The sequence below is a fragment of the Piliocolobus tephrosceles genome, chromosome 1 (genome assembly GCF_002776525.5).
Source record: "Piliocolobus tephrosceles isolate RC106 chromosome 1, ASM277652v3, whole genome shotgun sequence".
In the NCBI taxonomy this organism is placed as follows: Eukaryota; Metazoa; Chordata; class Mammalia; order Primates; family Cercopithecidae; genus Piliocolobus; species Piliocolobus tephrosceles.
In genome coordinates, this window is record NC_045434.1 from 131,056,804 (window position 1) to 131,079,176 (window position 22,373).

The 22,373-nt window shown below is 35.7% G+C and overlaps 1 protein-coding gene across 16 annotated transcripts in view; it reads left to right on the forward strand.

Moving 5' to 3' along the window:
* Positions 1-22,373, forward strand: part of ZNF644 (zinc finger protein 644) — a 102,764-nt gene that overhangs the window by 28,092 nt on the left and 52,299 nt on the right. For 9 of the 16 annotated variants that reach the window (XM_023194713.1, XM_023194717.1, XM_023194707.1 and 6 more), the window contains one exon: positions 6,166-6,226. The exons of 1 other annotated variant lie outside the window; for it this stretch is intronic. In XM_023194713.1, the coding sequence (XP_023050481.1) occupies positions 6,205-6,226 (22 nt within the window). In that variant the 5' untranslated portion in view covers positions 6,166-6,204. Of the gene's footprint in view, positions 1-3,527; positions 3,554-6,165; positions 6,227-22,373 lie in introns of all 16 variants that reach the window. 6 more of the 16 variants (XM_023194706.1, XM_023194699.1, XM_023194701.1 and 3 more) reach the window with 1 other exon arrangement.

Below are 22,373 nucleotides of genomic sequence, written 5' to 3' on the forward strand. Positions count from 1 at the left end.
TGTAAGGACTCCAACTTTGTTGTTCTTTTTCAAGTTTGTTTTGGCTCTATGGGGTCCTTTGAGATTCCATATTAACTTAAGGATAGGCTTTCCTGTTTCTGCAAAAAATGCCGTTGGGACTTTGACAGGGATTGCATTGAATCTGTAGATTGCTGTGGGTAGTATGGACATTTTTAACAATAAATCTTCCAATCTATGGATACAGTGTGTTTCCATTTATTTGTATATTTTATGGTTTCTTTCAGCAGTGTGTTATAGCTTGCAGTGTACAAGTCTGTTGGATCCTTGGTTAATTCCTAAATACTGTATTCTTTTTGATACTGTTGTACATGGAATTGTATTAATTTGTTTTTCAAATTGCTTATTGAAATACAACTGATATTTATGTGTTTGTGTGCTTTTATTTTTTGTATCCTGCAACATTGCTGAAGTAATTACTTCTAACATTTTTTTTTCTTGAAAATTTAAGAGTTTTTTGCATGTAAGGTCACATCGGAGAACCAGGGTAATTTTATTTCTTCCTTTCCAATTTGAATGCAGTTTATTCCTTTTTCTTGTCTAATTGCTCTGGCTAGGACTTCCACTGCTGTGTTGAATAGAAATGGTGACAGTAGGCATCCTTGCTTTGTTCTCGATGTTAGAGGAAATGCTTTCGGTCTTTCACTGTCGAGTGTGATATTAGCTGTGGGCTTTTTGTGTATGGCTTTTATTATGTTAAAGTTTCCTTCTATTTCTATTTTGTTTTCATGTGTTGAACTGTCCTTACATTCCAGGAGTAAAGCCCACTTGGTCATGATGTGTAATCCTTTTAATGTGCTGCTGACTTTGTTTTGCTCCTATTTTGTTGTGGATTTTTGCATCAGTATTAATCATGGATATATGTCTATACTTTTGTTCTTGCTTGTTGTGTCTTTCTCTGGTTTTGGTGTCAGGGTAGTGTTGACCTTATGGAATGAATTTGAAGTATTCCCTTCTTTTGAATTCTTTATGAGTTTGAGGAAGCTTGGTGTTAATTCTTGTTTAAATGTCTGGTAGAATTCTCTAGCGGAGCCATCTGGTCCTGGGCTTCTCTTAGTTGGGAAGTTTCTGATAACTGCATCCAATCTCTGTTTACTAATTATAGGCCATTCAGAGTTTTTATTTTTCATGTCCTCATTTTGCTAGGTGTACATTTTTAGGAATATACCAGTTTATTCTAGGTTATTCAATTGTTGATGTATACTTGTTCATAATATTCTGTTATAATCCTTCTGGCATCAGTTGTATTGTCCCCTCTTTCATTTCTGATTTTCATTTTTCAAGTCTTTTTCTTAGTCTAGCTAAGGAGTTTATTGATTTTGTTGATCTTTTTTTTTAAAACAAAAAAATAAAAACCAAAAACGAACTCTAGGTTTCACTGAGTTTTTTTCTTTCCTTGTCTGCAGTTCTGTATTTAGTTGATCTCAGCCCTGATATGTATTATTTTTCTCCCTTCTGCTACTGTTTAGTTTAGTTTGTTCCTCTTTTTTCTAGTTCCTTGAGATACAAAGTTAGGTTGTTGATTTGTGATTTTTTTTTTTTTTAAACACGTAAGCTTTTGCTGCCATAAACCTCCCTGTTAGTACTGCTTTTGCTGCATCTCATAAATTAGTGGTTTGTTGTGTTTTTGTTTTTGTCTCTGGATATTTAAAAAATTTCTTTGTAATTTCTTTGCCCCATTGGTTGGTTAAGAGTGAGTTTTTAAATTCCACATGTGTGGATTTTCTTGTTTTCCTTCTGTTATTGGCTTTTAGTTTCATTTCACTGTGATTAGAGAAGATAGTTGGTATGATTTCAGTCTTCTTAAATTTATTCAGACTTGTTTTGTGACCTGTGTTTTATATAATTTTAATGTGTATCTGAACTTTCAGAGTTAATTGTGAAGACTTTTCTGAATTGTCAGTGTTTAGTTTTCTGAAATATGTTCACGCCTCTTCAGCGTATTTACAATGTTTTTGAAGATTAATAGACATTCTTTTTTAGAAGTTTTTAGGTTTACAAAAAATTTGAGCAGGATAGTATAGTGTTGCCGTGTTCTAACCACCCCTCCAACTGTCATTTTTCCCTGTTATTAACATCTTACGTTAGTACAGTACACTTGTTACAGTTAATGAACCAATATTGACACATTATTATTAACTAAAGACCATAGTTTATTCAGATATTCTTAGTTTTTAACCAGTGTTCTTTTTCTGTTCCAAAATATATTACATTTAGTTGTCGTTTCTTCCTAAGCTTCTGAAGACTTTGTTTTTGATGACCTTATGAGGTTTTTTTTTTTTTCCTTAGCAGTTTTGAAGAATATTGGTCAGATATACTGTATGATCTTCTATTGGAATTTGTCTGATATTTTTCTCATGATCAGACTGTGGTTATGGGTTTTTGGGAGGATGTGTTATACTTGACATTTTAGTATTCAGGTGTTCCCTTAGAATACTGCTTGAAGCAAAACCATCTGTGCCAACTGCTTTTAAGTTTTATTCTCTTTTTTTGTACTCCCGCCCCCCCCCCCATTTATATAAGTAATATTCCAATTGTATTTCTTAGGTATAGATTTTAAAATATGTTCTATCATACTTCTTTGTAAAATCTTTTTTTTAAAAAGATATGTGTGTTTGCTATTATCAGAAAGATAACACATGTTGGCAAGGATGTGGAGAAAAGGAGCCCTTGTGTACCTTGCTAGGAATGCACAATAAACAGCCATTATGGAAAACAGTATGGCAGTTTCTAGAAAACTAAAAATAGAATTACCATATGATACAGCAGTCCCGCTTCCGGTTATATATCTAAAGGAATTGAAATCAGTATGCTGAAGAGGTACCTGCATGTCCATGTTCACTACAGCATTATTCACAGTAGCTAAAATATGGAAGCAACCTAGGTGTCCATCATTGGATGAAAGGATAAATGTGGTATATATGCACAATGGAATACTATTCAGTCTTAAGATAGAAAAAATTCTGTTATTTGCAACAACATGGATGAACCTGGAGGACATTATGCTAAGTGAAATAAACCAGGCACAGAAAGACAAACACTACTACGTAATCTAAATTACATGTAGAATCTAAAAAAGTTGAACTCTTAGAAGTAGAGAGTGAAATGGTGTTTACCTGAGGCTGGATTGGGAGTGCATGGGGCAAGAGGAGATGTTGATCAAATGGTACAAAGTTTTAGTCAGGAGGAATAAGCTTTAGTGATCTGTTGCACAGAATTACGAAATATAGTAATAATGCATGTATATTTTAAAATTGCTGAAAGAGTAGATTTTAAGTGTTTTACCACAAAAAAATAAGTATGTGAGGTGATGGATTTGTTAATTAGCGTGAATTAATCATTCTACTGTGTAAGCATATGTCAAAAATCACATTGTACCCCATAAATAGATAATATATACAACTATTATTTGTCAATTAAAAATTAATAAAATAAAAACAAAGTGTCTCAAATGTGGTGGTTTAGGTTTGTGGGGAACAAATGCAGTTAAAAGGTTTTTTTTTTTTCAGATTTTGGAGAGTACGAGCAAAGCAAGGTAAAATTAAACAACTTAGTCGAAGTTTGTGTGTGAAGTTTGTATATGCCTCTATTTTTTATTGTGGTAAAATATACATAACAACATTCCATTTTCAAGTGTACAGTTCTGTGGCATTTAAGTATGTTTATATTGTTTGTGCAGCCATATATAGTTCTTAAAATATGCATTGGTCTGCTAGGACTGTCATAAAATGCTACAGACTGGGTGGCTTACACAACAGAAATTTATTTTCTCACAGTTTTAGAGACTGGAAATTCAAGATTAGGGTGTTGGCAGGTTTTGTTTCTCCTGAGGCATCTCTCTCTTGCAGATGGCCTGCCCTCTGTGTGTACATACCTTGTGTCTCTTAGAATGATACCAGTTGGGCCGGGCGCAGTGGCGCACGTCTGTAATCCTAGAACTCTGGGAGGCCAAAGTGGGTGAATCACTTGAGGTCAGGAGTTCGAGACCAGCCTGGCCAATATGGTGAACCCCTGTCTCTACTTAAAAAAAAAAAAAAAATACAAAAATTAGCCGGGCATGGTGGCGTGTGCCTGTACTCCCAGCTACTTGGGAGGCTGAGGCACGAGAATCGCTTGAACCTAGGAGGCAGAGTTTGCAGTGAGCCTCCGTCTCAAAAAAAAAAAAAAAAGAATGACACCAGTCATATTGGGTAAAAGCCTCATAAGTTACCTTATTTAACTTGATTCCTGAAAGGCCCTTGCTCTAATGTCATATTTGGGATGAAGTTCAATATAAGAAATTTGGGGGGAGACACAGTTCAGTTCATAACATCTTTTATATAGAGGTGCTTCCAGTTTATCTCCTTGAGAACCTGCTATCTTCAATGTATTAATTTCCTGTGGTTGCTCTAAAAAATTACCACAAACTGGTTGGTTTAAAACAATAGAAATTAATTCTCTCACAGTTCTGGAGGCCAGAAGTTCTAAATCAGTATTATTGGGCCAAAATCAAGGTGATGGCAGGGCTTTGTTCCTTCTGGAGGGAGGCTGTAGAAGAGAATCCATTACTTGCTTCTCCCTAATACTGGTGGGTGCTGGCATTCCTGACTCTGGCTCATGTCCCTCCAGTCTTCAAAGGCAGCATTTTCAGTTCTCTCTGCCATGTCGTCGTCGTCTTTTTTGCAGAGAGTCTTACTGTGTTGCCCAGGCTGAATTGCAGTGACATGATCTTGGCTCATTGCAACCTCTGCCTCCTTCAAGCAAGATTCTCCTGCCTCAGCCTTCTGAGTAGCTGGGACTCCAGGTGTGTGCCACCATGCCCAGCTGATTTTTGTATTTTTAGTAGAGATGGGGTTTCACCATGTTGGCCAAGCTGGTCTCAAACTCCTGACCTCAGGTCATTTGCCCACCTCGGCCTCCCAAAGTGCTGGGATTACAGGTGTGAGCCACTGTACCCAGCCTCTCTGCTGTGTCTTCTCATTGCCTTCAGTGTGTGTCTCGTTCTTATAAGGATACATGTGATTGCGTTATGACCCACCCAGATAATTCAGAATAATCTCCCCTCTCGAGATCCTTAATTTAATCATATCTGAAAAGACTTTTTTTTTTTTGCCATGTGAGGTAACATTCTCAGGTTTCAGGGATCAGGGTGTGGATATCTTTTGTGGGGCGATTGTTCAGCTTATCCCACTCAGTCGTTTATAGTAGACTTTTAATATTCTTACTTTGATTTTATAGTTTAGTTTTTAACAGGCCCCCATGTCCAGTTCTGGGTTGATGGGAGATGATGGCGTTGGGTGGCAGAGAAAGTATCTCATCTTTTCTAGATACTATGCAGGAAATTCTAGGTCTGTGGTTCTGGGAAGGACAAATCAGAGATGATAGTGAGTATGGAAATAAAACAAAGTAATCTAGCTTGATAACAGAGGTAGGTATGGTGGTGCTATTTTTTAAATAATAGAGAATTTAGAAGAGTCACAAGCTAGTTTCAGGTATGGGGAGGAGGCGATGTGTAGAGTTTCAGAACTTCTGAAATATGATAAAATTAGTAATGGTAGGTATGTTTTTGGCAAATCAGTGGATTGTTGGAATAGAAGTCACTTTATACTAAATTAAGGATTAAGTTGAAGCTGGAAAGTATTGATACATTCTATTCTCTAGAATAAGGGTGCTTGGCATTTAGTAAGTACTTAATCAGTGTTGGCTATTATGAGAATTACTATTAGTATATACTTTTATGTGTTCCAATACTATAACATTTTTGTCTTCAGCTGTTTGGTGTACGTCTTGATATGTACATAATATTAAATAAATACTGATCTAGAAAGATGTGTGTTTTGTTAATTATTTTAATTATTGCCATTGCCATACTATTAAAATTAATGAAAACAATTTATTGTAGATTTTTTTAAAAAAAAGAATTAGAAAGTTTCGATTTCTCATTTGAATAGATTATTATTTCTCAAAAAAACCAGTGGGATTGTGGGGGGCACTTAGCAATAGTTTCCTAAAGATTAAAATGATCATATTCTAGTTGAATGCTTTTTTTATATCAAGAAATATAATTTGATTTGTGGTTTTTCATTTAAAATCGTAGTGTATTGTAGCTATAGTTATTCATGCTTGACACAAAAAATTAAACCTTGGTCTTTGTATGTGTTCTTTCAGGTTTGATTTAATTTTGGATGAGATTGTTCTTGCAGCAAGATGTTAATAAGACAAAATCTAGGTAAGCAGAAGACTGCTTTGTTAAATGTACATAACGAGGTAGGAATAATACAAAAAAATTATGTCTTAAAAATGTGGTGTTGAGTTCAGAACCAAAGAGTTTTTAAATAAAATTTTGAAATGCAAATAACTGTCTTTTTGATACACTTGGTCCAGTTGATTTGATGGGAGTAAAATTACAGCTATCAAATTGTGGAACTAAATTTTTAGTTTCCTCCTTTTGTGTTGAGGTTAGCTAAAGCATCCAGGTTTCCTGTAAATATTCTAACATGTTAGAAAATCAAGTTAATGTTTGGCTCAGCCACTCTTCAAATTGAACTCTCACCACTTCAGTAAGACATTTATTGTATCACTTCATTGTTTTCTCCTTTGTTGATAAAGTATATGAATAGTCATTGCTTTTGTGAATTTTGCTTCGTTATTACCGTTGAGGAAACACTTTCCCAAATGGTACATTTGCCAAATTGTGATTTCTTTCTGTTAATATAGTATTCAAAATTGTAAATTATTGTTTTAATGTTTTCCTAGTGGGTGTCTCTACTGAATGACCTCTCTAATACAGCATTCTGATTAGCTTTCTAAGGCTGTTCACTTTCAAAAAGTTGAATTGGCATCATGTACTTTTGGTCTGGTATGTGAAAGAATGCTTTTAAATAATATAAGCTGTTGACATGTTTTAAAAAGATATGTTTATTGTTTATTGGTAAGTGAATATGGCTTCACAACGGAAACGGGGAAAAAGAACACTGAAAAAATTGGAGATAGCTTGGTTTTCCCTCTAACCAGATGTTTCAGCTGTCAAAAATTTGCTGATCTCAGTGTTTGTTAAAGAAAAAAAAAAGAAGTCTAGGATGAAAAGTGCTGTAGTTCAGTAATATGCACTGAAAGAAATCTCAGTCAGTGGTTTGGGCATGTTTTGAAGCAAAATTTTCCTTTTATTGCTATTATATAATAATAATAGTAGTGGTAGTTTGAAGAGTACTTATTTTGCTCTAAATTCTATTAAGTGCTTGTCATACCTTATTGATCATTATAGTACCTCCTATTGTGTAGAAAAATTTTTATTTTTTGCTTCATATTGGACTATTTTTCTTTAGGAAGAATAATTTACTTTTGTAGCATTTATTAGAAATAACACTTGCCTATATATCCTCTTACAGTGGAGAAGAAGCCAGACTTTTGTACTTGAAGGTCTTATTAGGGATTTGTTTTCTAGTTGAATATACAGTGTCTGTTAGAACTTTTGTTCTGATTTTCTATGTTTGATACTGCTTGTGGGATGACACTGGTTTAACTTATTCTGACCTTATTTTCCACCATGCTTATATATGTATTTTTTTCTTTTTTATTATGGTATAGTTTACATATATATAGTAACATAAAATTTGAGGTATAGAGCTGAATGACTTCTCGCATACACATTCATACATGTAACCGCCACCTAGATCAAGATATAGAACATTTCATTACTTTAGAAAGTTTCTTGTGCTTTCCCCGCTTCCAATCCAATAGCTTTTTTCCCCTGAAGTAATCATCTTTCTGAATTCTGTCAGCATAATTTAGTTTTGCCTGTTCTTGAATTTTATATATAGTATGTACTCTTGTATCTGGCTTTTTCATTCAACATAATGTTCTTGAGCTTCGTCTATGTTGTGACTGTATCAGCAGTTCATTATTTTTTATTGCTGTTTTATTTTTAGTAATATTCCATTGTATGAACACACTACGAAGTATTTATGTTTTCTCTGTGATTTGGTTTATTGGATTCTCCATATCTCTGTTCCTACTTGCTAACTTTTCTATACTCTTTTCCTTCTTCTACCTGTCTCTTTAACTGTCCCCCATCACTTTCGGAATAAAATGTAGTAAACCGTATAACACGGCATGCAGTTATCTTACTGTAGCTATGCCAGAATGCTGAGGATTATATGAATAAACTAAGTATGATGTTTCATATTCCTAGTTCTAGTCCTAGGTGCTTGTCACTTTCCCTCAACCCCGTGCCTCCCCAATTGCCAGAGCCCTCTCTGCTAGTTGTCAGCTGATCTTCTGAAATAGCCTATCTGAAGCATCGTCTGATCCTTTAAGCCAGGCCTGGGCATAGTTTGTCTCCTTTATTAGACTATGAGTTTGAAGGTAGATACCATCCATGTCTCATTTATCTTAGTAGCACAGTGCTGGGAATACTGTGTGCATTCAGTAAATGTTTTGTTAAACATAGATCAATGAAAAGTGTTCTTTTCTCCCAGGCAAATAGAGATTCAGAATGCTAGCTGGAATGGAATGGGGGCATTGGCACTTCAGTTGCTGTTGGGCCATAGGAAGGAGCCACTGAGGACAATCCAGAGACAGCATTATAGACATTTTAGAAAGAGAAATAAATTATTTCCCAAGTCTTCTTTCAATCCAGTTGAAATACAATGGCTAGTAAAATACTCTTAGTTCAGACCTAAAGTAAGACTGTCATTGTTGATTTTGATTAGTATTTCCAAGTGGAGGTATTAATCCATGTTGCAAAAATTTGAAGTGTTTGCTATGAAGAGTGTTTTCTTTGTGGGTTTGTACTAGTTATTTCTTTAAAGATTTTGAAAGGTAGACTAATACAAGTAGAAGATTGGGAACACTAGTCACACATGTAAGAAGTGAAGGAAACTTTTCCTCATTTCTCTGAAGGTAAAAAACTGTTAGGATGGAGGAAGAAATTGTAGAATTATAGCCTGGAACTGTGGTAACATTTTTGATTCCCACAACTGAGGAAGCTTGCTATTTGTTGAAAGGTATTTCAATTTTTTTTATTGTAGATATGTAATATAACATATATGAACAATATACTTTTTCTGTTTTGTTTTTGAGACGGAGTTTCGCTCCTGTTGCCCAGGTGGGAATGCAGTGGTGCAATCTCAGCTCACTGCAACCTCTGCCTCCTGGGTTCAAGCAATTCTCCTGCCTCAGCTTCCCAAGTAGCTGGGATTACAGGCATGTGATACCACACCCGGCTAAGTTTGTGTTTTTAAGTAGAGATGGTGTTTCACCATGTTCGTCAGGCTAGTCTCAAACTCCTGACCTCAGGTGATCCACCCTCCTTGGCCTCCCAAAGTTCTGGGATTACAGGTGTGAGCCACTGCACCCAGCCTAAACAATATACTTTCTTAAGAAATAACACACTTAAATTTTAAAGCATTTTGACTAGTGGGTTTTTTTTTTGTTTTTTTGTTTTTTTCCTGTGTTTGAAATTTGGCTAGTTGGGTTGACTGTAGTAATCATCTGTAGATTTTTATGCCTGAAGCTTGATTGCCCTCTAGCAAGTCCAAAGCAAGAAAAGGTTCTTCCCCACTGGGATCAATTTGTTGCTTTTCCTTTCTGTAGCTTCTGCCATAATGCTTGAACACAGAGTTGGACATTGACCTTTTCTTATGCTGTTCCTTCTGTCTTCCCAGAAGGATTTTCTTAGACATAGATTCTTACCGTATATAGACCTTGGTTCTTTTTTTTTCTTTTTTTCTTTTTAATCCTGGATATGAACTGTGTTTAGTCCTATTGTTGGTTAGGGTTGAGGAGCCAGAGAAATTTAACCTTGAGATTGCCTAACTTACATGTCTCCACAAATATTTTAGACTAATTTTTCTTCTCAGAGGCTGCTAGCTGTACCTCAGTTGCAGAGTCTTCCTCTTCATTTTGTGCTTCAGTATTTAACATAGGCAGCTGCTGCTAAGACTGCAGAATCCCTGAATCCAAGAATTTGAAATTCTTTATGGATATTTGTCCTAGATTAATTTATCTAGTTTCTAACTTAACCTCTCTGTACTTGTTTCTTTAGTAGCACTGTAGATGTGCTGCCCTTTGTTGTAGCATGAAAAAGAAAACTTTTAAATTAATACAGTTCCTTGTTCTTCATTCTAGATGAGATTATACAACATACATTGACCCTTTCCAGCTGTATTGCCAAGTAACAGTTAGTATTTAGTATTTCACTTTTTTTTTTTTTAAGACAAAGTTTTGCTCTTGTCGCCCAGGCTGGAGTACAGTGGCGCAATTTCAACTCCCTGCAGCCTTGCCTCCTGAGTTCATGCGATTCTCCTGCCTCAGCCTCCTGAGTAGCTGGGACTACAGGTGCATGCCACCACACCTGGCTAATTTCAGTATTTTTAGTAGAGATGGGGTTTCACTGTGTTGACCACGCTGGTCTCTAACTCCTGACCTCAGGCAATCCACTGGCCTCAGCCTCCCAAAGTGCTGAGATGATAGGCGTTAGCCACTGCACCCAGCCACATTTAGTATTTTCAAAATGTACATTTTTTATAAAAGTCACGTGACTTTATGAGCAAATAGTGTTTAAAGTAAAAAGTAAAACTCTTACCTCCCACCCAGCACTGTACTCCCCATAACTTAGCAAAAATAGCTGGTATGTATTCTACATCTTTCTCTTTCTGCTTATCAATATATTTTGGACATTTGTCCATATATGTACCACATTTATTATAACTGTTACCTTATTAATATTTAAGTAAATCTCAGGATTTTTTGCCTGTATATAAGTACTGCTGCAATAAATATTTTTGATTATATCAATGGGAGTGTGTGAGAGTGTCAGGATAATTTGTAGCAGTAGATTGCTGGGTCAAGGATATGTGCCCTTTAACTTCTGATATAATAAAACTGCAATGAGGTTGTATCACTTAATATTCTTATTGCTAGTTTATGAGAATATGTTTTCCCACATTCTGCTAAATATTTGTTTTATCCTTGCTAGTCTAATTGGCAGAAAGTAGTATTTATTTTACTGTGCATTTTTTAAATTGTGAGAGTGCTCAAAGGTTTGAAATATCACCTTCATTACAACTTAAATTCTATTGGAGAATATATGTGAAGATTTTTATTTTTTGCTGTTAAGTCCATCAGTTCCATCAATTAACATACCTTTGTGTTTTAGGTATTACAGTCAAAGTTAATATTGAATAATCAGATTATTTGCCTTTTTTTCCCTTCATACTATTTTTTTTAGGATAAATATTTCCTTATGGCAAATTTCTTTATAGTTTGCTACAAACTAACATCAGCATAGCCTGTAAATAAAAAGAAAATAAAAGCCATTACTAAATACTAGGTTCATTAAGTCTAGATTAATAGCAGTCTGCTTAAAATCTATTGTCGGCCGGGCGCGGTGGCTCAAGCCTGTAATCCCAGCACTTTGGGAGGCCGAGATGGGCGGATCACGAGGTCAGGAGATCGAGACCATCCTGGCTAACACGGTGAAACCCCGTCTCTACTAAAAAATACACAAAAACTAGCCGGGCGAGGTGGCGGGCGCCTGTAGTCCCAGCTACTCCGGAGGCTGAGGCAGGAGAATGGCGTAAACCCAGGAGGCCGAGCTTGCAGTGAGCTCAGATCACGCCACTGCACTCCAGCCTGGGTGACAGAGCGAGACTCCGTCTCAAAAAAAAAAAAAAAATCTATTATCTTTTACAACTCAAGCATTAGAATGCTTCTTTGTAGTTATTTTTTACTATTCTTATTATGTATGATAAGCTACAGTTATTAGTCTTAATTCCAGCTTTAATATGAGTGAACTCCTTTTTTTTTTGAATTATTTAATTCTAGACAACTTAAATACTTAAATTTACAACCGTAAGAAAAGAGCCGAGAAAATCCTTAATGTTACTGTGATAGATTTCTCTGAGTTATTTTTACAAATTGGCATCTTTTGGTATTTTTAAAATAGTATTCTCTAGTGTGATGCTTTTATTCCTAGATATGTTTATAGTACTATGCCATATTATATAAGGGATTTGAGCATCTGTGCATTTTGGTATCTGGGGGGTTGTCCTGGAACCAGTCCCCTTCAGATGTGAAGGGTCAACTGTATATCTGTCTCTCTTGATCTACATCTCTTAAAACTCACCCTTGGTTTCACTGTGCTGTTAAATTTGTTTAAAGGGAGGCTACATTGTTCTCTTTTGAAGTTGAGCTGTCAGTAGTTTTTCCAAAGAAAGTTTCATAAGCCATGCTTGGGTTTAGTATAAAAGTTTCTATCAAAATCTGAAATGTTTTTAAACCTAACAAAGACTAAGTGGCCAGTATCATTCCAATGTGTGAACAGGAAACCATGCAACTGCTCCTTTAGACCAAAGAATTTTGCCATGGCTATACTTTAGCCTTCTATGATTGGTCTAAACTGTAAATAAAAGTGCTAAATAAAACAAGGCAATCAGTAAGCCTTTACTGAAATCTAATATTCTAGGCACTGTGCTATATGTTAGGGATGCATAATTAGTCATTAGAATTCCCAGTATCATTCAACTAATTATAGTACAAATGATGAACACAATACTGCGAAGTCTGAGTAGTACAGTGTAGTAGTAGGCCTGAGGAGGACGTTTTTAAGGAAGAAGTCAGGAAAGGCTTCATAGAGCAAGATATCATTTAGAGTTGAAAAAAAAAATAGAATTTTCACCTTGGGAAAATATGGGCAGATGGGGCATGAACCAAAGCTCTTATTTTAGTTTCTAGACATTATTTCGTAAAAACAGTTTCATTTAACTGGATGTCCATATTGCCAGAGTTGCTGGCAGTTTCTTAAATGTACTGAAGTTTACATTTTACCACAGCTTAGGAATTTATTATTTGAACTGTTTCCTTGTGCTATTTTTTTCAAACTGTGGAAACAAGTTTATTTTTTGAATCTACCAAGAAATAAATGATACCGTGAAAACTTCATCCTCATTATTTTGATTATTATAATATTACACTTAAGGGTAAGAGATTCAGAAATAATAAATGACTGGCTTGAGGTTAGGTAGGTAATTGCAGAGGCAGAATTGGAACCTAAGTCTTCTGATGTCTGATTTACTATTCTTTTGAGATGACCATTAAAGTAGATATTTGAGACCAGGCGGGGTGGCTCACATCTGTAATCCCAGCACTTTGGGAGGGTGAGGCAGGTGAATTGCCTGAGGTCAGGAGTTCAAGAGCAGCCTGGCCAACATGGTGAAATCCTGTCTCTACTAAAAATATAAAAATTAGCTGAGTGTGATGGCAGGTGCCTGTAATCCCAGATGCTTGGGAGGCTGAGGCAGGAGAATCAATCACTTGAACCTGGGAGACAGAGGTTGCAGTGAGCCGAGATCGCGCCATTGTACTCCAGCCTGGGAGACAGAATGAAACTCTGTCTCAAAAAAAAAAAAAAAAAAAAAAGGTAGATATTTGAAACTTTTACGGTCTTCTAACTAGGCTGAAGTCAGTGGGCTTAGTAAATTTTTGTTTAATATTTTATTGATTTTTCTGATGTTTTATGAATTGGTGATTGTAATTAAGTTGGTTTTAGATCACCCTTTACTAGTCTGAGGAGAAAAGATAACTAAATAAGTAATTTTAATCAAGTATCATTAGTATTGTGATAGTCTCTGTTCCTGGAAGGCAAGGGCCATGTCTGTTTTATTTATTAAGATATATATTCAGTACTTTATTATAGCTAATACTTTACTCATAGTAGATGTTTAATAAATATGTATTTAATGACTGGATGGAAATATGGCAAGGCCTCCCAGAAGTGACACTTAAACTGAAACTTGGAGGAACTGTTGGTGATTAATGTAGATAAAAAATATGGGGAAGGCCTGTTAGCAGAAGAAATAGCATGTACAAAGGATGAGAGGTAACAGAAAGGGAAGATTGCTGGAACTGAAAGAAATGTAAGTTTTGAATGTAGAGCTCACCGTGGGGAGTGGCTAGTGTCAAGAGAGAAGGTGAGAGAGTAAGACTAGGCCATTTTATTGAGGCTTTTGTAAACCATTGAAGGAGTTTAAATGTGAGGAAATGATTTTATTCTATCTGTTTTAGCAAACGAACCTAATTAAAATGGGGAGAACAGATCACAGGGAAAGCTAGATTGGATTCAGGATGACTGGTTAGTATGGGGAGCATGCTAGCCTGACTTGAGAGTGGTAGAAGTGGGGATAGAAAGATGTGGTTGGATTTGAGAGAGATTTAGACAACAAAAGAGACCAGCTTTGGTGGTTAATTGTAATGGAGGTGGGAGTGGGAGAATAAGGAAGGAGTTAAGGATGACTCATGTTTCTAGCTGGGCAGTAGTGCTGTATTATTCACAGATAGGTACTGTGAAGAAGAACATTTGGAGAGAACAAGAGCTACATTTTAGATGTATTAAGCTTTAAGTAGCTCAGGACTTCTGATTAGAAATGTCAGGTGGCAGTTAGATATGAGACCTGTAACTTGAGATGTGAGAATCGTCAGCATGAAATCTTAATGTCCCTCGAATTCTGTTTTTTTTTTTTTTTTTTTTTTTTGAGACAAGTCTTGCTGTATCCCCCAGGCTGGAGTGCAGTGGTGTGATCTTGGCTCACTGCAACCTTCACCTCCCGGGTTCAAACGATGCTCATGCCTCAGCCTGTGGTTACCGGCGCCTGCCACCACGCCCAGGTAATTTTTGTATTTTTAGTAGAGATGGGGTTTCGCCATGTTGGCCAGGCTGGTCTGTAACTCCTGAGCTCAGGTGATCTACCCGCCTCAGCCTCCCAAAGTGCTGGGATTACAGGCGTGAGCCACCATGCCTGATTCATTTTTTAATTCTAATATCTTTCTGCAAGATATTACAAAGCATGTTTATACATTAAATGTTCTATTGACCTAAAGATTGCTCCATGTAGACTTATGAGCTGCTGTTTTTATTAGAGATTCTGGCCTCTGCTTATTGTTAATTGAACAAGATTTAATACCATTAGTGAATAATTATGCTACTGATGGCAAAAGTCTTACCAAAAATATTGAATGGCTAAGGGTGTATTGAATGTATTAAATCTTAGATTTATATTAGTGTGTCTAAGTAGCTGAATAGAAATCCTAATATTTGATAATGCAAATATTTTCCACCCTGAATAGCAAAGTTTAGGTCAAAGTGATCCTGTGGTCTTTAGATTAATAATGATTCAACAAACTATTAGGATAAAAGTTACACACAACAGTATGATCTTGCCTACCTTGTTAACCATTATATACTCACTGTCTAGAGCAGTTCTTGGCACAGAGGTCCTCAATATTTCTTGAGTAATCAATCAGTATTGACATACAATGCTTTAATATCTAATCAAATTTTATTTTTGGTCAGGTTACAGCAATGGCAGACTGACTTTTAGTTCTTAAAAAGAGTCTTATCCTCAACTTAAGGAATTATATTTTTATTTGAGCAAATTTCCCCCTTAAATTACTCTTTAACTATTCATATTTATGCCACCTTCTTTCTATATACTTCGCTTCCAACCAACGGACACATTTCTGTTTCTAATCAGAACATTTTTACTGACATTTATGAAACATGTCTTCTAGTAAAAACAGTTTGGACATTTTCACTTGTGTATTCTGACATCACCATGTCTAATGGTGATTCATCACCTTTGCTTTCAAAACCTATTCTTGCTAATGGGATTACCATTCTCTCGTCATCGAGCTCAGAATCTCTCCAAATATTTGTATTGCTTACCTTCTGTTATAAAGATTTGGTCAGTTATTAAGTCTTTTTGCTTTTACTTCGGCGATATAGCATGTATTTATCTTTTTCTTTCTATTCCCAACACTCATCTTGGATGATGTGTCTGTGTTCATTTCATTTGGATAAGACCATTTGATTCAACGTTTTAGGAAGTTACCTTAATTATATTGTTCAAAAACATTAATTACTCCTTAAGAATAAATTTTAATTCTTAGGTATTATATCTAGGAGCTTCCAAATTTATGTTCTAATCAACAGTTTTATCTCCTACTATTCTTCAGTAAGCATTTTGCTGCAGCCTGATTATCATTGTTATATGAAAAAACCCTCACTTTCATCTGTACTCATACCTTCTTTACCAGTCTCATCCTCAGTTTATCTCTACCCTTGAAATCTAACTCATCCAAGAAAGCTTAGCTCAAATCCTGCCTCTGCCTTGATGGGGTGACATAGTCCCTGGTATATGGGATGTAGTTCTGATATATTTCCTCACCCATCCCTAGATTCATGGTGGAGATCTCTCTAACCAAGACAGATTAACAAGAGAAGTGCATACAAATTTATTTAATAAAAATTTTGCATGACATGAGAGACTTCAGATATGAAGACTTGGCAAAACAACAGAGAGCTGTATTACTATGGACAGTCATGCAGGAGAATGATTAGAGGACAAAAGGGTATGATCTAATGGTGATAAACTGGGGTGGAGTTAGCAAAGCCTGTTTGTTCAGATTCTTCTTGGCATCTCTATGTGACACATCTATAGGGACACCTATCCCATAAGAGTTTTAGGAGAGAAGGGAGAGAAAAAGTCAAAGAATGACTTTCCTAGATTTTATGGCCTACTTCAGGGGAGAAAAGAATGAGAGACCTTCCTGCTTCTGCTGTTTTCTCAAATGCCAAGGTGCCATATTTTGGGGGGAGCATTTCCTACATCTCATTACTGGGAAGTCACTTTCTCTTGATATTTATGATTGTAAACTGAGCTACCTATTAATTGAATGACTTTAAAGTATGACAAGATAACGAAGTGCTAAATATTGACATCTCCTGCAACACCCTGTATAGTTGATGGGCTCTTCTATTTTTTAAACTGGTAAAAACAAAAACCGTGGTTACCTTTTATATATATGTATTTTTTAACAGAAGTTTATATGTTTACTCTTTCTGTGGTTATCACAGATATTTTTTGTCTGATGGATTAAAAATCAAAACCATTATAAATGCAGACTTATTTAACGTTTATATAGTGCTTACTACCTGCCAGACACTGTTATAAGTACTTTTTAAATATTAACTCAATCCTCATTTTACAGATAGCAAAACTAAAATATGAGTTTAGCAATGGAAGAGCTAGGATTTGAATGGAGTAGTATAGCTTGAGAGTCTGTGCTATTAAAGCCTTATGTTATACTGCTCTCAACAGAGTGGTAAAATAATTTAGTAAATATTAAAATAATTCAGTGAAATAACGTAAGAAATATTACACAGGAAAATACGTAATTACATGTATACTCTTATTTATACTCTCACCCATTTTTTCCTGCCCCTCAGGTTATTCTGGAGCAAATCCAGAGATATTTGTTATTTATTGATGTCTATCTCATCCCCATTGGTAATTTTTTTCCAGTTTTTTATTATGGTAAACTATAAGTAACATGAAATTTGCCATTTTAAAGTGTACAGTTCAGTGTTACTGTATACATTTATAATGTGTACTCATCACCACCATCCATCTTCATAACTTCTTGTCTTGTAAAACTGAACCTCTATACCCATTAAACAACAGTTCCTCCGTTTCTCCTGCTCCTCACGTCCTGGAAATCACCATTTTTCTGTCTCTTTGAATTTGACTACTCTAAGTGTCTCATAAGCAGAATCATATAGTGTTTGTCTTTTTGTGACTGGCTTATTTCACAAGTGTGATGTTTTCAGAGTTCATCCATATTACAGTATTTTGCAGAATTTCCTCCCATTTTAAGTCTGCATAATACTGCATTGTATGTATGTAACACGTGTTGTTTATTTGTCCATTGGTGGACACCTGTGTTGCTTCCACCATTTAGCTATTGTGAATAATGTTGCAGTGAACATGGGTGTACAAATATCTCTTCAAGACCTTGCTTTCAATTTTCAGGGATATATACCTAGAAGTGGAATTGCTGGATCATATGGTAATTCTATTTTTAGTTTTTTGAGGAGCCACCATAGTTTTCTGTAGTGGCTGCACCATTTGACATTCCCACCAACAGTGCACAAATGTTCCTATTTCTCTACATCCTTGCCAACACTTGATATTTTGTTTTTGTTTTTTGATAGTGGCTATGATGTGTTATTATGGTTTTGATTTGTGTTTGTCTAATAATTAGTGATGTTGAGCATCTTTTCATATGCTTATTGGCCATATGTTTGTCCTTGGAGAAATGTCTATTCAAGTCTTTTGCCCATTTTTAAATCATGTTGTTTTTCTGTTGAGTTGTAGTTCTGTGTATGTTGTAGATACTACTCCCTTGTTCGATATATGATTTGCAGAGATATTTTCTCCCATTCCATTGGTTCTGTTTACTCTGTATATCTTTTGTTGCACAAAAATTTTTACATTTTCACACAAGTTCAATTAGTCTTTTTTGTTTGTTTGTTTTTTTAGACAGAGTCTCATTGTGTCACCCACGCTGGAGTGCAGTGGTATAATGACTTGGTTCACTGCAACCTCTGCCTCTGGATTCAAGCGATTGTCATGCCTCAGCCTCCTGAGTAGCTGGGACTACAGCACTTATTTGCATGTTTCATTGTTTTCCAGCCTTTATGCTGTATGCTTAAAATGCAAATGGAACAATATAAGAATATAAGAATAATGAGAAGTAATACTTGGAAATGTTCTGAGAAATGAGGAAAAAAGGGCCTGATTTCTATCTGATTGAAAAGAGATGAGACTTGGGAGAGCAGTCAGACTCCCTCTGTCCTTCCTACCTCTTCTCATCCCCTCCCCTAAGTGCTCTGGCTAGGAATTCTAGTACAATGTATGTAGAAGTGGGCTTTTCTTGCCCTGGCATGGTGGCTTACACCTGTAATCCCAGCACTTTGGGAGGCCGAGGTGGATGGATCATGAGATCAGGAGTTTGAGACCAGCCTAGTCAACATGGTGAAACCCCATCTCTACCAGAAATACAAAAATTAGCTGGATGCGGTTGTATGCACCTGTAATCCCAGCTACTCAGGAGACTGAGGCAGGAGAATCGCTGAACCCTGTGGTGGAGGTTGCAGTGAGCCGAGATCACGCCATTGCACTTCAACCTGGGTGACATAGTGAGACTCTTACCCCCCACCAAAAAGAAAGAAAGAAAGAAATGGGCTTTTTGTGTATTGCTTTTATTATATTGAAGTAGTTTCCTTCTATTCGTAGTTTCTTGGATCTGGTTATTAACAAAAGGATATTGAATTTTGTCTTTTTTTTTTTTTTTTTTTTTTTTGCATCAATTGAATGGTCATGGGTTTTGTCCATTGTTTTGTTAATGTGCTGTGTTACATTGATTTTTTTAAAATTTTTTATGTTGAACTACCCTTGGATTCCAGAAATAAATCTCACTTGGTTACGGTGTATAATCCTTTCAATGTGCTGTTGAATTTTGTTTGCTAGTATTTTGTTTGAGGTTCTCAATGTCTTTTCTACCTGGATAAATGAAGGCATACAGATAATTTTCATAATAAAGCCATACTACAGTGTATATTTATAGTTCAATGGAATGTAAGTAATTTTTTTTTTTTTTTTTGAGATGGAGTCTCGCTTTGTTGCTAGGCTGGAGTGCAGTGGCATGGTCTCTGCTCACTGTAAACTCCGCCTCCCGGGTTCAAGTGAGTCTCCTGCCTCAGCCTCCTGAGTAGCTGGGACTACAGACATGTGCCACCACGCCCAGCTAATTTTTGTATTTTTAGTAGAGATAGGATTTCACCATGTTGGCCAGGATGGACTAGATCTCTTGACCTTGTGATCTGCCTGCCTCAGCCATGTATTTTTTTAATAGAGAATCAGTTATATACCCTGGTATTTGGTATATGCTTCACACTAATTACAACACATGATAATTATGATATCTGAACTCTAGACCATTGTTTTCAATTATGGCTGCACATCACAATGCCAAAGGAGATATTCACACACACACCATTGCCAGAGTCATTTAGATTGGAATTTTTCCGAAGGGGACTGAACATCAGTAGTTTTAAAAAAGTCTTCAAGTACAGAAATATTTAAAAATTCCCTAGATTGTTTTGGCTACACATCCAAGTTGTATGGGGTGCTTCAGGAAGTCTATAGGCCTTGGTGAAGTGGAATCAAATTCCAGGGGAGGAGTTACACAATCTGTCATTTTTAAAAGTTTCCCAAGTTTATCTGAAGCACAGCTAGGTTCTTAATAGTGGTCTAGAATTTTCTCAGCCACAAGAAAGGTTAGTTAGCAATTTATTTTGATTAAGGTAATTTGCAAGGGCCCTAAATACAGGTTTTCTGTTGTATGGGCTGAAAGGAGATCCATATGTTTTATATTGTCAATTATATAGGAGCTAAGTTGTTTACTTAAGGAAATTGACGTGGGTGCTTATCCTCGTATTAATCTAATTGCTGTATAGGGTTGCAATAATGTGAATAGGCAGGACCACCAATTATTTTCTTAGGCAAACTTGTTGTTTTGTCTAAACTGGTATTCTGCTCACACCTCAGCGTTTAGCATAAAGCATGTTCGAGGTGACCTTAGTTTTGTGTTTTCAGAATATTCTATATACATAGAAATATTCATGTATATCACAGTAGAACTTAAATGCGGTGTGATTTAAAACATCTCATTTGTTCTGCCAAGTTGAACATATTAGTCTGCTAGGGCTGCCATAGGAAACTACAGTAGACCTACCTAATCCATGGGGGATACATTCCAGTACCTCCAGTGGATGCTGAAACCTCAGTACAGAAATCTATATGCACTGTTTTTTTCCTACATATACATATCTGTGATAAAGTTTACTTTATAAATTAGACACAATGAGAGATTTAAAACAATAATAATAGAACAGTTAAGTAAGGTTTACTTAGCACAAGCACTACAATACCTAGACAGTTGATTCAATAACTAAGATGGCTAATAGATAGGGAACATCTACAGCATGGATCCGCAGGACAGAGGGATGGTTCATGCATAACCTGGGTGGGATGGAGCAGGACAGTGTGAGATTACATCACACTACACAGAACTGTGTGCAATTTAAAAGGTTTGAATTGTTTATTTTGGGAATTTTTGATTTAATATTTTCAGACCACAGTTGACTGGGTAATTGAAACCTCAGAAAGTGAAACTGCAGATAAGGGGTGACTATTGTACCATAGACTGGGTAGCCTAAACAATAGAAATTTATTTTCTCACATTTCTGGAGGCTAGAAGTCCAGGATCAAGATGTTAACAGGCTTGGCTTCTCCTGAGGCCTCTCTCCTTGGCTTGCAGATGACAGTCTTCTTGGTGTGTCCTTGACATGGCCTTTTCTCAGTGCATGCCCATCTTTGGTGTCTTCTTATAAGGACCACAGTTAGATTGGATTAGGGCCTACCCTAACAGCTTCATTTTAACTTAGTACTAGGACTTCAACATATGAATTTTGGGGGGAACACAATTCAATCTGTAACATTGCATTTAAAGTGTTCTCCTTTATAGGTAATGAATTAATGAGTGGAATTAAATTATTTGGAATTGTTGGGTGCGGCTTACTGAAGAAAATTTGCCAAAAATGATGACTTTGTTTTTGTAATGAATATTTAACCATACTTTCAGAATGTAATAACAAGATGTGGTGCATTGAGTCAGATGTGTGACTTTGGTTTGCTGTGGCAAGTAAATAGGATAAATGCATCTAGATGTGCATATATGCATTCAAGATATATTGATAAATGTATCTATCAGTATATCAATATATATACTGATAAATAGATACATTTATCTATTTATACATTTATCTATACATTATCTATAAATAGATACATTTATCAGTATGTCTATTTGTCAGTATATATTGAAAGATATTCTTAAAGTATTTAGGAAAAGAATCATAAATCTGAAAGGGAGTTACAGTATACCTTATTTTATGTCATTTATTATACAAAGTTATTTTAAAAATTTATTCAACCCACTTTAAATATTACTGTGATATTTAAGGAAACTCTAAAAATATGTACTGTCTGTTAAAATTACACAGTTTAATCTGTAGATAGTCATTGTTTAGGTACCAGAAAGCTAATGATACAACAATAAATGTGACAGAGATTTAAATTATCCTCATTTTCTCAATTCAGAGAAATAGTAGAGGTATTAGAACCATTGTAAAAGTAAAAAGTCTGTTTATCACACATCACATTAAAATGAGAGGCTCCCCCCCAAAACCGAACTATATTAGAATGCTTATATACAGTTTGAAAGGAAATTAGCTACTTGATAAATTTTTAATTTGGGGGCAAAAAGTTGCCTATGCAATACTGTATTTTGATATTACTGTATTGTAAATTATATCTCATATGCAGCCTTTTAAGTTTTCAGTGCATATCAGTGCATTTACATACACAGGGAATTTTTAAAATTTTCCTGCAATTTCCTGCAAAATAACTGATGAA